Genomic DNA, 18,830 nt, shown 5'->3' with positions numbered 1-18,830 from the left:
GGCTCTTCAGATACATCCTTACCTTCTACAACAATACTTTTCTGTAGCATAACATTTCCTTCTAATACAAGTTGCAACCCCGTGCCCTCAACACGGATAACTTGTTCCTCAGCAACAGGTGCTTGTGGCTGCTCTACCGCTGTCAGCTCACCTCTCCCTACATCAGTGGGCCCAGGCGTTACGATGACCACCTGTGCCCCTCCCTCTGCCTTCTCCCTTTTCGGGCAAGCATGTCGCTTATGACCAACATCCCCACACTCAAAACACTGTTGACTACCCGTACTAGCATAAGCCATATACAATCTATTGTCATACTTGATTTTAAACGATAACTCTAAAGTCTGCTCCGGTGAGTCCAAAAACATAAACACCTGTCGCCGAAATGACATTACCTGTTTCAACGCCGGGTGTTTGCAACCCAACGGGACAACCTTAATTGAACTGGCGAACTTCCCAAAGCACAATAACTCGCGCTCCAATAGCTCATTAGGAATAAACGGTGGTACATTTGAAATCGTTACCCTTGTTGACGGAGAAAAAAGCGGCGTAACTTGAATAAACATTCCTTTAAGAAGTACACCATGCTCAACCATCCGATCAACTAGACACTCTTCTTTAAGAAATACCACCACAGCTTTATTCATCTGGGATGCATACGCAATATTCTCATAGCCTACCTTCTCTCCTACGGCGACCAGAAACTCCTCCACTGTGACAGCAGCTTCAGTAACACACCTAAAGCCATGCCGAAGTGACAGGGACGGCATCCCCATTCGGGCTGCCATCCCCGCCAAAATCAGGGTAATTTCGATACGAAAACAAAATACTTAATTCTACCACAACAAAAATAATAACGTTAATCATGCATCAACAAAAAAATGCCACCAAGAAATAGCAAACCGAAAGAAAGTTGTAAATATCTAACTCTCCACAACACACGCACTCCTTCACTCAAACAATTCCCAGCATGCACCAATCACTCCCAGCATGCAGAGAGAGAGAGAGAGAGAGAGAGAGAGAGAGAGAGAGAGAGAGAGAGAGAGTAGAGAGAGAGTGAGAGAGAGAGAGAGAGAGAGAGAGAGGTATAGTGTAATTGGTACAGTCCGACTCTGTCTTACATGTGACCTCTAACCCTTCTTCCTGGTTGTGTCAGGGATAAACCATGGTCCGGTGATTGCGGGGGTGATCGGAGCTCAAAAGCCTCAGTATGATATCTGGGGTAACAGTGTTAATGTGGCCAGCAGGATGGAGAGTACTGGGGTACTGGGAAAAATACAGGTACTCAATTAATACAGTTATACGAATAGTAATGCTACAGCAGTTTCCCAAACTCTATCTTGTTTCTTTTTCTCCCTAGCACTACACACCTGACTCGAATAATCAACTCATCATTAAGCTTTGATTATTTGAATCAGCAGTGTAGTTCTAGGACAAAACCCAAAATGTGCACCCTTGGGGAAACACTACTACAGTAATAATAGCCCCGTGCAGTTTTATGTTATACCACTAGGGGTCGCTGCAGAAATAGATCAAGGTTAATGAGAACGGTATACAGGTACAGAGCAAATGTAGACATATAATAATGCAGAACTATACAATATACTCGAAGCCACTATGAACTTATCTCTTTGACTATTCTCCTTTCCTGATTAAGTCTCCAGTTATTAATATGAATTTACCACAGAGATCCATTAAATGAATTTGAGTTAGATATGTACGTCTATAGAATATTCTGCCTACATGTGATGTTTTGGACATGCTGCTTTGAGGTCCCTTTCAGTCACTTGACATACCACACTATGGGGAGCCAACGACCAATCATAATCACCTGAAGAAATTACGCCCAACGGTCTAATGAATGTCGAGACCACCCTCAGAAGCCCCGCCTTCCTGGCTATAATACCAGGGCGCGCATTCATTTCCTCTATTCTTCGCTCTTCATCTCGCCTGAAGTAAGAACGTGTCACGCAATTTACAAACTTTTCAAGCACACGAGGCTACGAGATTCGGCTCCGACTTAGGTGTCTGTTGGTGGGGAGAGAGTACTTGTCCCTCTAGATATTATGAGTTTTTGGTCTTGGTATTGTTTTTTGTGTTTGTTAAAAACCCACTACTTTCCGCTCCACTTGTGTAGACTGTGCTTCCTTGCTTGAGTAAGATGGCCAGTGGTAAGAGTAAGTTAAAAATGGCTAACCAGCCGAGTTTGAATCTCCGACCGTGCCCAAGGGCATGTTTCACAATCAAAATGAAAGATACTCATGAGTGCTGTAATGTTTGCCTGGGGTGGAAACACGCTCATGTGACCATTGTCCCCGGCTGGGTTCAACTTCCATTTTGCGTCGGGTTGACTTTGTGAGAAAGATTGGGGCTGCAGGCGAAGGGTCTTCCGGTGAAGTGACCTCGGGGACGGGGTCGTCTGAGGCTGGGAGAGAGCAGCAGCAGCGGTGGGTTGACAGGCGTGTCATCACAGCCCATGTAAGGGATCATTCTGGTTTCTGTGGCAGTGGCAGTGTTCAGGGGATGATGTACCCCTGGTTGGCTCTGCAGGGTTTTCAGAGTGTGAAGCGGATGACATCAGTTCGGGGCAGCCTAAGCCCCAGCTTTGGATTTGGCGGGGGAGAGGGAACCATTGGTGGTTAATGCGCCTTTGATGGAGCTGTGTCGTAGGGCGGCAGATCACCTGGGTGTCTTCTCCCCCGCAGAGCAGCTCCTCCAGGTTTGGGGGAAGGGAAGCGTTGGTTACTCCTGTTTAAAGATTTTGCAGATGAGATAAAGGTGATCTGGGATTCCACTCATTCAGCCAGGCTGGTGCTACCAGGTTGTAGTGATTTCTTGAATGTAGACAAGGGTTTCCTAACTGGCAACCCACGGGTTGTCTTATTCGGCCCCCTAAGTTTTCTGAATAAAGTATACATACACAATATACATAAATACATACATACAGTACATACATATATACAGTCGAAGTTAGAAGTTTACATACATTTAGCCAAATACATTTAAACTCAGTTTTTCACAATTCCTTAAAGTAAAAATTCCCTGTCTTAGGTCAGTTAGTATCACCACTTTATTTTAAGAATGTGAAATGTCAGAATAATAGTAGAGAGAATGATTTATTTCAGCTTTTATTTCTTTCATCACATTCCCAGTGGGTCAGAAGTCTACATACACTCAATTAGTATTTGGTAGCATTGCCCTTACATTGTTTAACTTGGGTCAAACATTTCGGGTAGCCTTCCTCAAGCTTCCCACAATAAGTTGGGTGAATTTTGTCCCATTCCTCCTGACAGAGCTGGTGTAACTGAGTCAGATTTCTGCTCACAAATTTTCTATAGGATTGAGGTCAGGGCTTTGTGATGGCCACTCCAATATGTTGATTTTGTTGTCCTTAAGCCATTTTGCAACAACTTTGGAAGTATGATTGGGGTCATTGTCCATTTGGAAGACCCATTTGCGACCAAGCTTTAACTTCCTGACTGATGTCTTGAGATGTTACTTCAATATATCCACATAATTTTCCTGCCTCATGATGCCATCTATTTTGTGAAGTGCACCAGTCCCTCCTGCAGCAAAGCACCCCCACAACATGAGGCTGCCACCCCCGTGCTTCACGGTTGGGATGGTGTTCTTCGGCTTTCAAGCATCCCCCTTTATCCTCCAAACATAACGATGGTCATTATAGGCAAACAGTTCTATTTTTGTTTCATCAGACCAGTGAACATTTCTCCAAAAAGTACGTTCTTTGTCCCAATGTGCAGTTGCAAACCGTAGTCTGGCTTTTTTATGCCGGTTTTGGAGCAGTGGCTTCTTCCTTGCTGAGCGGCCTTTCAGGTTATGTCGATGTATGACTTGTTTTACTGTGGATATAGATACTTTTGGACCTGTTTCCTCCAGCATCTTCACAAGGTCCTTTGCTGTTGTTCTGGGATTGATTTGCACTTTTCGCACCAAAGTACGTTCATCTCTAGGAGATAATGATGATGACAGCTGCGTGGTCCCATGGTGTTTATACTTGCGTACTATTATTTGTTCAGATGAACGTGGTACCTTCAGGTGTTTGGAAATTGCTCCCAAGGATGAACCAGACTTGTGGAGGTCTACAATTTTTTTCTGAGGTCTTGGCTGATTTCTATTGACTTTCCCAAGCAAAGAAGCACTGAGTTTGAAGGTAGGCCTTGAAATACATCCACAGGTACACATCCAATTGACTCAAATGATGTCAATTAGCCAATCAGAAGCTTCTAAAGCCATGACATAATTTTCTGGAATTTTCCAAGCTGTTTAAAGGCACAGTCAACTTAGTTTATGTAAACTTCAGACCCACTGGAATTGTGATGCAGTGAATTATAAGTGAAATAATCTGTCTGTCAACAATTGTTGGAAAAATTACATGCGTCATGCACAGAGTAGATGTCCTAACCGACTTGCCAAGACTATAGTTTGTTAACAAGAAATTTGTGGAGTGGTTGAAAAACGAGTTTTAATGATTCCAATCTAAGTGTATGTAAACTTCCGCCTTCAACTGTATATTTATTTTTAATTGTTGGACATAAAAGACTGTTAAAGCACCAGGAAACCTGTTCCAAGTGATTTTCATTTTGTAAATATGTTCCAAAGTGTTCCTACGCATAATAGAGAGACACGTGATGGTAAAACAATGTTAGTATTGTTTGAAAATGTTATGTTTTAGTCAAATATTATATATGTTTGGGCATCTTGTGCTCAATTTGCAGTGTACAAATTTGTCGTTATTATGTTCCGGCGCCCCGACTACCAGCTCAAGAAGAAAATCGGCCCGCGGCTGAATCTAGTTGATGATCCCTGAAGTAGAGGGTGGATCGGTCGTTGAATGTGGTAACAATGCTGCAGCGGTATCATCATATCGCTATGCTGTATGAGCTGAATAAGACCGTGGAGGCGTAGAGTCGGATTCAGAGCTTTTCTCTACAAAATCCGTGCTATGGCTGTTTTTGTGCTGCGTCTGTCCCGCGGTACTATCCTGGCTGTCGGGGAAAGTTACTGGTTGCCGAAGTCCCCAAACCCGGTGTGGTATGAGAATTGCGGTACCATGAAAGCACATTGTTTCAACCCAAGGTTCCTTGGTGTTCAGGGGTATTGGGAGAGCGGTATCGTCCAGATGTGGGCATAATAAACACAGTTCCTTCCGCACGTTCAGACACACGGTTGTCAAGAGTGATGGATTTGAAAACAAGCATGACAACAACAACAAAAATGATCCCAGTCCTCATGGTGGTGCTCGGTCCCTTCAGGACATAATGTAGAGAGACTGGCAGAGTGCTCCGTCCAGTGGACGGTTCTGGCATTACTGCTCTGTCTGGCACGGTTTCAGCTGGGGCACTCTGTGCCTTTTCGCAAGTGCCTGAGCGGTACTAAATTGAAGGAATAAATGCGAGCCCCGTTATTATAGCTAGGGAGGCGGAGCTTCCGTGATTTCAGTTTTCCTCTGGTGAATAGGACTGGTCGTTGACTCCCCATAATATGTTATACCTCGTTCCCTCCTTCAGGGAATAGTAGTTATATTCATAACTGTATGTTTTCCTTGCTTGCAGGTAACTGAGGAGACAAGTCGTATCCTAGCGACGCTGGGCTACATGTGTTCATGTCGAGGCATCATCAACGTGAAGGGGAAGGGAGAGCTCAAAACCTTCTTCGTACACACGGAGATGACCAGATCGCTGTCTCAAGGGACTGTGATGCCTTGAACATCATACACTGAACATTACACATACATACACATGAACACACACACATGCAAACACACTTAAACTATACAAACAAATGTATCTACATACACACGGATAGACTTGCACGCACATACACACACATACGTGCATGCACAAATAAAGCACATACAAACATACGAGGACTTACACACACACGTAACACACGCACACAGTACTGCCTGCTGTAGTAGAACATATCAAACAACAGACTTTGTTTACAACAGTAACTCCAGACCACTTCATCTAACCAGACAGAATGGCAGACAGACAACATTTAGAACAACAAACAGAAGGCTGTACATACAGTATTACCTGCATCGTCCCTCCTTAGCTGGACACAGTAGTAACTGAACTTCACAGGGTAACGTTGTCCCTAGATACTGATCTTAGGTCAGTTTTGCATTCCCCTCTCCCCTAATGGTTAAGGTTAGGATGTGTTTAGGGTAAGCTGATCTTAGATCTGTGCGCAAGGGAAATTTCAACCTGGAGTGGATTTCATTGACTACCTGAGCGGGCGAGTGGTGCAGTGCAGACACAGATAGTCGAAGCCATCTTGGCACCGATAGTCCTTTCACTATTACAGTACTTTTAGTCAGAATTCTATTTAAAATGTGGTGCCAACATGAAGGGTTGTTTTCCAAACTGTCTATGGCTAGCCTCTCTCTACGGCTCTGGAGCTGAAAGCGACGTGGACCTCAAGAGCAGTCGGGGAATCAAGAGCTACTGGACTTTTGTAAGAAAACGAGAAAACAATATCAACAACAGGAGAATGTTTCCATGTTTTGACGCCATAATTTTCTTACTCATTAAAACATTTGTATATAAGTGAACCAATGTGCCTCCTGTCATTGAAAGTCAACTATTTATGACTGCACTGAAAAAGTCCACTAAGTAGTTTGATAAAGAGGTAGTTTGATCAAGTATTGTACTTTATTATGTACATTTGTAGTCGGAAGTTTACATACATTTAGCCAAATACATTTAAACTCAGTTTTTCACAATTCCTGACATTTAATCCTAGTAAACATTCCCTGTCATTGGTCAGTTAGGATCACCACTTTATTTTAAGAATGTGAAATGTCAGAATAATAGTACAGATAATGATTTATTTAAGCTTTTATTTCTTTCATCACATTGCCAGTGGGTCAGAAGTTTACATACACTCAATTAGTATTTGGTAGCATTGCCTGTGCGTCCGCACAGTTTGGGCTACACACTAATATGACCCCTCTATGGAAAGTGCGTCTCTCAACAACACATACAGTACCAGTCAAAAGTTTGGACACTCATTCAAGGGTTTTTCTTTATTTTTTTACTATTTTCTACATTGTAGGATAATAGTGACAACATCAAAACACTGAAATAACACATATGGAATCATGTGGTAACTAAAAAAGTGTTTAACAAATAAAAATATATTTGATATTTGAGATTATTCAAAGTAGCCACCCTTTGCCTCGATGACAGCTTTGCACACGCTCGGCATTCTCTCAACCACCAGTCACCTGGAATGCATTTCAATTAACAGGTGTGCCTTGTTAAAAGTTAATTTGTGGGATTTATTTCATCATTAATGCGTTTGAGCCAATTAGTTGCGTTGCGACAAGTTAGGGTTGGTATACAGAAGATAGCCCTATTTGGTAAAAGACCAAGTCCATATTATGGCATGAACAGCTCAAATAAGCAAAGAGAAACAACAGTCCATCATTACTTAGACATGAAGGTCCGTCAATCTGGAAAAGTTCAAGAACTTTGAAAGTTTCTTCAAGTGCAGTCGTGTCCAAACTTTTGACTGGTACTGTACATGTTGGTTGTTTTGCTCTAGGATGCCCACAAGCCTCACAAGACTCATCTGATGGTCCCTCGGTACCAGTTGAAAAAATGAATGGAAGTATACTGTATATGGAGGTAGTCCCCTTTTTTTAGCACTAAACTATCTGTTGTTTCATGTAGTGAATCTATTATTCATTGCGTTTGTATAGGCTAATAGCAGTAAGACCAAATAACATTTTTCATCACATAATTATTTTCTTTTTTTTTATATTTCAAGGGGTCTTAAAATTCAAACTCAAATAGATAAGTGATCCTTTGTATGACCTTCTTAAAACAATTATGTATAGCTTAGTAGGAATCCCTGTTCCCAGTGTCAACAAAACTCTCTATATCCTCTATATTGTTAAGTGTGTTCAGATGTGTTGGCCACGCCCACTAATTGGCCACGTTTGATCTTAATGAGTGCTTGTTTCCTTTGAAATGTGGTCTATTTGAATAGACTAAAATGAACTGATTTTTATGCCAGCATGGCATCCTGTTGGCGCAGTGGACTAGTTCCACAGATAGAATACAGAAGATCACAGCTTTGAATCTCACTGTTGCCATGTCACAATAAAAAATAAATGTGTTTGCATGATTAATGCCTAAACAAACACATTTCCATGGCTGTGTTTAGACAGGCAGCCCAATTCTGTTTTTCTTCTCACTAATTGGTCTTTTGATCAATCAGATCAGCTCTGAAAAGTTCTGATGTGATTGGTCAAAAGACCAATTAGTGGGAGAAATATCAGAATTGGGCTGCCTGTCTAAACACAGTCACAGTGTTCTATCTATGCTTGGAGTTCAAAATGGTTAATCCAAACTAAACTGGCAGTGTTATTAAAAGTCTTACTGAAACATGTTCTCAGAATGCTATCTAATTAACTTGAAATAACCTACAATGTTAATAAAACGTCCCAGGATAACTTTCAGGAAGACATAGTAAAAGGTTCTCAGAACCTGCAACCTAAAAATGTATGTTCCGTTTTACCGGTCGAGAAACGTGTGGCTTTGTTCACAGAATCAATGGGAAACCAAAAACGTACATTCCCAAAACGTCAAAGGAAACAAATCTGCTAGCTGGGCTGGTTCTACTATTTTTGGACATTTTCTGGTGTTATGTTGTGGAAAACTGAGCAGGTCGAACATAACATGTCAACCCAGTTATAAATAGACAGGCTAGAAAACAATTAAAAAACCATTTGTGAAGCTTGTGTAACAAATAGATGCCAGGAGTCATCAAAGAGAGGAGGGGAGAGTGTAATGGGTTGAAAACAAAGTCACTAAAAACAGACAGCCCTTTATTATAGGTCGGATCGTATCCAGCAAGGGAGTACAAATCAACCCAAAAGACTTTTGGAGGCTGTGTTGCGGCTAAAGGAGAGGGAGCCACAGACAGTTGGAGACATCAGAACACTGCTGGGATTTTTTGGCTACTACACGTCATTCATCCAAGATTTCTCCAGGATGGCCAAACCCTATTTTAGCTGCTACAAAGTCCATCAGAAGAAAAGGGGGAAACTGCCAAGCCCAAATCAACCAGAGGGAAAACCCAGGCCAAAAAGGTTAGCAATGGACAACGGCATCCCAAGAATCCAGTCCAGTGGACAGCTGTACACAGAGCCATTGTAGCTAAGTTGGTGGACATGCTAACCAATCCACCCATACTAGCATACCCAGACTGCGACTTACCAGTTGTGCTACACACTGACGCTTCCAATGAGGGTCTAGGAGCTGTCCTTTACCAACAGGAGACTACGTGTAATTGGGTATGGGTCCAGAACGATAACTCAAACAGAGAAAAACTACCACCTCCACTCTGGCAAACTTGAGTTTTTAGCACTTAAATGGGCAATCTGTGACAAATTTAGAGACTACCTATAGTACTATGCACCCACCTTTACCATATATACAGACAACAACCCTTTGACCTTTGTTCTGAGCACAGCTAGACTCAACGCAGTAGGTCACCGCTGGCTCGTAGAGTTGGCCGACTTCCACTTCGACCTGAAATACAGGCCTGGGAAAATGAAAGCAGACGCTGATGCACTGTCTCGTTGTCCTGTCGTTCTCCACAACCACTTGGGTGAATACACAGAATCTATGCCACCAGAAGTCATCTCAGCGGTATGGCAAGGAAGCAGAGCAGTGGAAAATGAGGATATTCCATGGGGGGCTGCGCTGCAAGTCAACTGTAGAGAGGGTGGTGTGTCACCTGAAGACGTGCCTGCCATCACACAATAAAAGCTATATACAGATGGTGCTTACCTATAGCTAGTACCCTACAATTTCAACAACTTATTTTCCAGTTCTCTTGATACCTTCCACATTGTACTGTTTTTATTATTATTATTTATATTTTTTATATGTACTACTGTATTACCAGAGCACAGCACGAGTTATGCTGCAATCAGAGAATCATCTTGCTGAAAAACAAAAGATGGAATCCAAATGAGAAAGAGAAAAAGCTCATGGGATCAGAAATGAGGAGACTAGTCTATGAGTGGAACAAACTGGTCATTTTTCTGGCCATTCATGCAGCGTGATGTAGAAGACTATGTGATCAGACAGTGCGAATGTATCAAGCAGAAACGTCCCTGTGTTCCAGAGAAAGCAGCTATGGTTTCTATCATCACCAGGGCACCCTTTGAGCTTCTTTCCATTGACTACATGTACCTTGAGCCAAGCAAAGGAGGCTATGAATATATTATTGTACTGGTCAATCATTTCACACGCTTACCACAGGCCTACCCAACGAAGAACAAGTCAGGAAAAACTGCAGCCGAGAAGATATTCCAAGACTTCATTCCTCGGTTTGGCTATCCTAGTAAGCTTCACCACCACCAAGGGAAAGAGTTCGAGAACATCTTGTTCCAGAGACTCCAGCAGCTTGCATGGATCTCACACTCTCAAACTACCCCATACCATCCACAAGGTAACCCTGTTGAAAGGATGAATAGAACACTCCTACAGATGTTCCGTACTCTGCAAGAAGAGAAGAAGACAGAGTGGAAAGACCATCTACTAAACATCGTCCATGCCTATAACTGTACAAGGCACGAGGCAATGGGATACTCACAATTTTTCCTCCTGTATGGCAGAGCCCAACACCTTCCTATCAACCTACTGTTCAACCTCGAACCAGAAACAGTGACAAGAACCCAACAAATATTAGCAGAGAAGTGGGCAACAAAATGCCAGACGTATACAAAATCGCTCTGAGAACAGTCAAAAGTCCTCCCCGAAAGGGAAGAAGTACTATGATAAAGGTGTAAAAGGTGCAGCTCTACAGTCAGGTGATCGAGTCCTTGTGAGGAACCTGCCGGAAAGAGGTAGTCCCGGGAAACTCCGTGCTTACTGGGAGAAGACAGTACACAGAGTTGTGGAAAGAATTGGAGAGGGTCCAGTGTATAAGATCCAGTCAGAATCTGGAGACAAAGCTCCTCGTGTGCTGCACTGGAACCTCCTGTTACCTGTAAATGACTTGCCAGTGCATCAAGCCACTCCAACCAAACCTGTGTAAACACCAAGACAAAAACAAAAACAAACAGTAACCTAATTGACCAAGAATCTTACAGTTCAGATGAAGAGGAAAGCTACTATACTAACAAGCACAGTCCTCGGGTCTATCAGGGCAATGTCAGACCACAACCAAGTCAACCAGAGTGGCGTACCAGACTGCAAGCTACAGGAGCTCAGACATTCAGCGGCACAGGATATAGAACAGATCTAGCAACAGTCTGAAGGACCTGAACAGCATGGAGTGGAGGATATAGTGTAGGAGGAACTCCAGGATGTTGTTATAGTACAGCAGCAAGAGGTCAATGGAAAGGAAGACTTACCTGTGAGAAGATCCATGCGCACTGGAAGGCCAAGATACATTTTTAGCTCTGAGAGTCTGGGACAACCGTCATACCAGTCATGGAGACAAGGAGCAAACACAGTTGTGCTCAATTCTTACAAGGTGCATGGAAACATGATGACTTATCCAGTGTTACAAGGAGGTTACTGGCGCGAAGGAAAAACACTTGTCTGGACATGCTAGACACTGACTAGAAATTGACTTGACTATAGACAGACAAACAAATAGATGCCAGGAGTCATCAAAGAGAGGAGGGGAGAGTGTAATGGGTTGAAAACAAAGTCACTAAAAACAGACAGCCCTTTATTATTCATATTTTTAACTCATTTGTTTATGTATTTGTCTTAATTAATCTACATTTTATATTCTACATGCTTTAGCATTAGTAGTCCATCAGGCCAATAGATGGCGATGTTGCAACGTGGTAGTAGGAGAAACAGCAAGTTCTGGCCAAGCGCACGCATCATTCTTCAGAATAAGAAAGCACCAGAACTTTGTAGACGTACACTTGAGTCCGTTCTTTTTTACTATGACAGGCCACTTCAGCTACAGAACTTCAGCTACACTTGCCTTCATTTGCCACTCCCTGTTGCACACAACATCCATTCTACCTGTCACAAGGGGATTCATGGCTGATTTAAGAAGATATCAACCCTGTTACGGTTAGGAGAATATTCCATCAATGTCCCACCAAACATGCACAGAACATGGTTGCCCGGTTATCATAACAAAATATATGAATGTTCTAGACACGTTTCAAATCAAATCACATTTTATTAGTCACATACAAATGCTTAGCAGATGTTATTGTGAGTGGAGCGAAATGTTTGTGCTTCAAGTTCCAACATTGCAGCAATATCTAACAAGTAATATCTAACAATTCCACAACAAATACCTAATACACACAAATCTAAGTAAAGGAATATAATATGAGCATATAAATATATGGATGAGCAATGTCAGAGCTGCATAGACTAAGATGCAATAGATGGTGTAGAATACAGCACTGTATATACAGTCGTGGCCAAAAGTTTGAGAATGACACAAATATTAACTTCCACAAAGTTTGCTGCTTCAGTGTCTTTAGATATTTTTGTCAGATGTGACTATGGAATACTGAAGTATAATTACAAGCATTTCATACGTGTCAAAGGCTTTTATTGACAATTACATGAAGTTGATGTAAAGAGTCAATATTTGCAGTGTTGACCCTTCTTTTTCAAGACCTCTGCAATCTGCCCTGGCATGCTGTCAATTAACTTCTGGGCCACATCCTGACTGATGGCAGCCCATTCTTGCATAATGAATGCTTGGAGTTTGTCAGAATTTGTGGGGTTTTGTTTGTACACCTGACTCTTGAGGATTGACCACAAGCTCTCAATAGGATTAAGGTCTGGGAAGTTTCCTGACCATGGACCCAAAATATTGATGTTTTGTTCCCGAGCCACTTAGTTACCACTTTTGCCTTATGGCATGGTGCTCCATCATGCTGGGAGAAGTTGCTCTCGGAGGATGTGTTGGTACCATTCTTTATTCATGGCTGTGTTCTTGGGCAAAATTGTGAGTGAGCTCACTCCCTTGGCTGAGAAGCAACCCCACACATGAATGGTCTCAGGATGCTTTACTGTTGGCATGACACAGGACTGATGGTAGCGCTCACCTTGTCTTCTCAGGACAAGATTTTTTACGGATGCCCCAAACAATCAGAAAGTGGATTCATCAGAGAAAATGACTTTACCCCCAGTCCTCAGCAGTCCAATCCCTGTACCTTTTGCAGAATATCAGTCTGTCCCTGATGTTTTTCCTGGAGAGAAGTGGCTTCTTTGCTGCCCTTCTTGACACCATGCCATCCTCCAAAAGACTTTGCCTCACTGTGCGTGCAGATGCACTCACATCTGCCTGCTGCCATTCCTAAGCAAGCTCTGTACTGGTGGTGCCCTGATCCCACAGCTGAATCAACTTTAGGAGACGCCCTGGCGCTTGCTGGACTTTCTTGGGCGCCCCGAAGCTTTCTTCACAATTGAACCGCTCTCCTTGAAGTTCTTGATGATCCGATAAATGGTTGATTTAGGTGCAATCTTACTGGCAGCAATATCCTTGCCTGTGAAGCTTTGTGCAAAGCAATGATGACGGCACGTGTTTCCTTGCAACCATGCTTGACAGAGGAAGAACAATGATTCCAAGCACCATCCTCCGTTTGAAGCTTACAGTCTGTTATTCGAACTCAATCAGCATGACAGAGTGATCTCCAGCCTTGTCCTCGTCAACACTCTCACCTGTGTTAACGAGAGAATCACTGACATGATATCAGCTGGTCCTTTTGTGACAGGGCTGAAATGCAGTGGAAATGTTTTCTTGGGATTCAGTTCATTTGCATGGTAAAGAGGGACTTTGCAATTCATCTGATCAGTCTTTATAACATTCTGGAGTATATGCAAATTGCCATCATACAAACTGAGGCAGCAGTTTATTAAAATATTAATATTAAAATATTAATATTAATTTGTAAAAATTAATATTTGTGTCATTGTCAAAACTTTTGGCCACGACTGTACACTGAACAATTTTCTTTACATAACATGTGAAGTGTTGGTCCCATGTTTCATGAGCTGAAATCAAATGTCCCAAAAATATTCCATAGGCACACAAATATGATTTATCTTAAATGTTGTGCACACATTTGTTTACATCCCTGTTAGTGAGCATTTCTCATTTGCCAAGATAATCCATCCACCTGACAGGTGCGGCATATCAAGAAACTGATTAAACAGCATGATCATTACACAGGTGCCCCTTGTGCTGGGGACAAAAAAAGGCCACTCTAAAATGTGCAGTTTTGTCACACAACACAATGCCACAGATGTCTCAAGTTTTGAGGGAGCGTGCAATTGGCATACAGACTGCAGGAATGTTCAACATAGCTGTTGCCAGAGAACCAACTGTTAATTTCTCTACCATAAGCCACCTCCAACGTCAGTACATTGAAACGGCCACACAACAGCAGGCCACGTGTATATGGTCGTGTGGGCGAGCAGTTTGCTGATGTTGAGAACAGAGTGCCCCGTGGTGGTGGTGGTGGAGTTGTGGTATGGGCTGGCATAACCTACAGACAATGAACACAATTGTATTTCATTGATGACAATTTCAATGCACAGAGATACTGTGACGAGATTCTGAGGACCATTGTCGTGCCATTCATCCGCCGCCATCACCTCATGTTTCAGCATGATAATGCACGGCCCCATGTTGCAAGTATTTGTACACAATTCCTGGAAGCTGAAAATGTCCCAGTTCTTCCATGGCTTGCATATTCACCATACATGTCACCCATTGAGCATGTTTGGGATGCTCTGGATCGATGTGTACGACAGCGTATTCCAGTTCCCGCCAATATCCAGCAACTTTGCACAGCCATTGAAGAGGAGTGGGACAACATTCCTTTGTTCAAAATCAACAGCCTGATCAACTCTATGTGAAGGAGATGTCGCACTGCAGGAGGCAAATTGTGGTCACGGGAGATACTGACTGGTTTTCTGATCCACGTCCCTACCTTTTATTTAAAGGCACACTACATGACCAAAAGTATGTTGACACCTGCTCGTCAAACATCTCATTCCAAAATAATGGGCATTAATATGGAGTTTCTCCCCCCTTTGCTGCTACAACAGCCTCCACTCTTCTGGGAAGGCTTTCCACTGGAACATTGCTGCAGGGACTTGCTTCCATTCAGTCTCAAGAGCATTAGTGAGGTCGGCTTTGATGTCTGGCGATTAGGCCTGGATTGCAGTCGGCATTCCAATTCATCCCAAAAGTGTTTCAATGGGGTTGAGGTCAGGTCTCTGTGCAGGCCAGTCAAGTTCTTACACACTGATCTCGACAAATCATTTCTGTATGGACCTCGCTTTGTGCACTGTGGCATTGCCATGCTGAAACAGGAAAGGGTCTTCCCCAAACTGTTGCCACAAAGTTGGAAGCACATAATCGTCTAGAATGTCATTGCTGTAGCGTTAAGATTTCCCTTTACTGGAACTAAGGGGCCTGGCCCAAACCATGAAAAACAGCCCCAGATCATTATTCCTCCCCACCAAACTTCACAGTTGGCTCTATGCATTAGGGCAGGTAGCGTTCTCCTGGCATCCGCCAAACCCATATTCTTCCGTTGAACTGCCAAATGGTGAAGCGTGATTCATCACTCTAGAGAACGCGTTTCCAGAGTCCAATGAGCTTTACACCACTCCAGCCGACGCTTGGCATGTCCATGGTGATCTTAGGCTTGTGTGTTGTTGCCCGGCCATGGAAACCCATTTCATGAAAAGTTACTGTGCTGACGTTGCTTCCACAGGCAGTTTGGAACGTGGTAGAGAGTTTCAACCGAGGACAGACTATTTTTTACGCGAGCTGTGCTTCAGTGCTAGACGGTCTCGGTCTGTGAGCTTGTGTGGCCTACCTCTTCACAGCTGAAACGCTGTTGCTCCTAGACGTTTCCACTTCACAATAACAGCACTTATAGTGGACCGGGGCAGCTCTAACAGGGCAGAAATTTGACAAACTGACTTTTTGGGAAGGTGGCATCCTATGGCAGTGCCACTTTGAAAGTCACTGAGCTCTTCAGTAAGGCAATTCTATTGCCAATGTTTGTCTATGGAGATTGCATGGCTGTGTGCTCGATTTTATACACCTGTCAGCAACAGGTGTGGCTGAAATAGCTGAATTTACTCATATGAAGGGATGTCCACATACTTTTGTATATATAGTGTATCTGTGACCAACAGATTTATATCTGTATTCCCAGTCATGTGAAATCTATCAATTAGGGTCTAATGAATTTATTTAAATTGACATATATTTATATGAACTGTAACTCAGTAAAATCTTTGAAATTGTTGCATGCTAGATTTATATTTATTTTCAGCATATGTTAGTGTCATTATTTGGCAACAGTTACAACATACGTACCTATCTGATCTAAATAAATTATAAAACTGGGTGGTTCTCGCCCTGAATGCTGATTGGCTGACAGCCGCACTATATCAGAACTTATACCAACGGTATGACAAATATTTATTTGTACTCCTCTAATTACGTTGGTAACTTTATAATAGCAATGAGGCACCTCAGGGTTTGTGGTATATGGCCAAGAACAGCACTTAGCCGTGGTATATTGGCCATATGCCACACATACTTGTGCCTTTTTGCTTAATGTTAAATGCCCATTTACTCTGTTCCATTTAACTGCACAATCCACTGTCTCATCAGCCTAGCCAGGCGATTTATAAACTTTATCTCCACTATAAAAAGCATCTAGACATGATCTCACATTTCTTTTAGACTAACATTTAGTTTCAACAGCGGAGATTTGTATAAACCTTGCTGTTTGTCTCTCCGACATTTGCAACATTGTTTCAATATTCAAATTTGATTCCAGCTGTCCCATAGTAATGAACCTTATCGTGAGTCGCGACGAGACAGCGTTTCTCAACCAGTCAAAATCATAAATCAGCTGGCATCGTTTTTATGGATATATACATAGAAATGTTAATTGAAAAAAGGTAAAACGAAACAAAGTGCAGCTAGTTTGCAGTCTTTCAGCTTCAGTTGGAAGTGATTGTGTTAGCTGTGTTGTTGGCTAGCTCCTCTGAACAACATGTTCCTGGCGAGAGAGCACATTTTCTATGCCAGGCAAAATCGTGTCTCATTAACTCATTGTTATGGATGTATCCAAATAAATTTCACTATAAAACAGCTTAAACAAATGCAAATGCAGGTACTGTTGTTATTCTGGCTGCACTGTTTGATGTGACTAAGTTAGCCGTAGTTGGCTAGCAAGCAAGGGATAAGAAAGTTGCCAGCTAGTATGGCCATGGAACATTTGAAACGAATGACTGCGTTGCATCCATACAGTAGATACAGAACAAAAAGAGAAAACGACTGGGTCGCATCTCTGGCAACCGAACTGATAGAACTAACCACCAGCCGGCTTGGGTAGCAATGCTAGATTTGTGTTGGGACTATATCTTGAGGACGATGAAATAGTATTAATAAATTAAACAAAATAACGTTTTTAATGAAAATATGTCAATCATTATCTGAATATATTCGTAACCTGTTGAATTAAAGTGATAATGCCCTCAAAGCCGATGTTTGGAGGATATATCGACTTCGTCTCGGGCCTAACATGTTTCTGAAACATGGCTCAGGTTGTAGTGTTGCTTCTGATAGAAACATACCCAGAACATGGTTGCCATGTTCTCAGAATATCAGAAATTGATATATTTACAGTAGCAATGATGAAGCCAGTTATACCAAAACAAAACAAAAACACATAGTTACATCTCAAAGTTTTAATGTGGAAAAACACAACATGTGAACAAATGTAATGTGGACAAGTTACAACAGAATCAATTGGGACCAATGTTTGGGGTAATATATTACTTACAGATATATATTCATTTTATGATTTAACGGAGTAATAAAACAAATTACTGTCTTCAAATGACCTGTTTATTACGTTCAGAAGCATTTTTCTACCAACATGTTATATACAGTGGGGAGAACAAGTATTTGATACACTGACGATTTTGCAGGTCTCCCTACTTAAAAAGCATGTAGAGGTCTGTAATTTTCAACTGTGAGAGACGGAATCTAAAACAAAAATCCAGAAAATCACATTGTATGATTTTTAAGTAATTAATTAGCATTTTATTGCATGACATAAGTATTTGATACATCAGAAAAGCAGAACTTAATATTTGGTACAGAAACCTTTGTTTGCAATTACAGAGATCATATGTTTCCTGTAGTTCTTGACTAGGTTTGCACACACTGCAGCAGGGATTTTGGCCCACTCCTCCATATAGACCTTCTCCAGATCCTTCAGGTTTTGGGGCTGTCGCTGGGCAGTACGGACTTTCAGCTCCCTCCAAAGATTTTCTATTGGGTTCAGGTCTGGAGACTGGCTAGGCCACTCCAGGACCGTGAGATGCTTCTTACGGAACCACTCCTTAGTTGCCCTGGCTGTGTGTTTCGGGTCGTTGTCATGCTGGAAATCCCAGCCACGACCCATCTTCAATGCTCTTACTGAGGGAAGGAGGTTGTTGGCCAAGATCTCGCGATACTTGGCCCCATCCATCCTCCCCTCAAAAACGAACAGGTCTGTCAGAGCTGGAATTCTTACTGGTTGGTAGGTGATCAAATACTAATGTCATGCAATAAAATGCAAATTAATGACTTAAAAATCACACAATGTGATTTTCTGGATTTTTGTTTTAGATTCCGTCTCTCACAGTTGAAGTGTACCTATGATAAAAATTACAGACCTCTACATGCTTTGTAAGTAGGAAAACCTGCAAAATCGGCAGTGTATCAAATACTTGTTCTCCCTACTGTATATATTTTTAAACCTTTGTCTAATG

General features: G+C 42.2%; 1 protein-coding gene across 1 annotated transcript in view; it reads left to right on the top strand.

Moving 5' to 3' along the window:
• LOC112265839 (adenylate cyclase type 2-like) overlaps positions 1 to 6,574 on the top strand; it is a 97,602-nt gene extending 91,028 nt beyond the window's left edge. Inside the window, 2 exon segments of the mRNA XM_042295439.1 lie at positions 1,154 to 1,278; positions 5,571 to 6,574. Coding sequence (XP_042151373.1) covers positions 1,154 to 1,278; positions 5,571 to 5,723 — 278 coding nt within the window. The 3' untranslated portion in view covers positions 5,724 to 6,574.
• Positions 6,575 to 18,830: the final 12,256 nt, after the last annotated feature.

This window comes from Oncorhynchus tshawytscha, linkage group LG13, assembly GCF_018296145.1.
Source record: "Oncorhynchus tshawytscha isolate Ot180627B linkage group LG13, Otsh_v2.0, whole genome shotgun sequence".
Taxonomy (NCBI): Eukaryota; Metazoa; Chordata; class Actinopteri; order Salmoniformes; family Salmonidae; genus Oncorhynchus; species Oncorhynchus tshawytscha.
The sequence above is the reverse complement of the archived record's forward strand: the minus strand, read 5'-3'. Positions and strand labels throughout refer to the sequence as shown.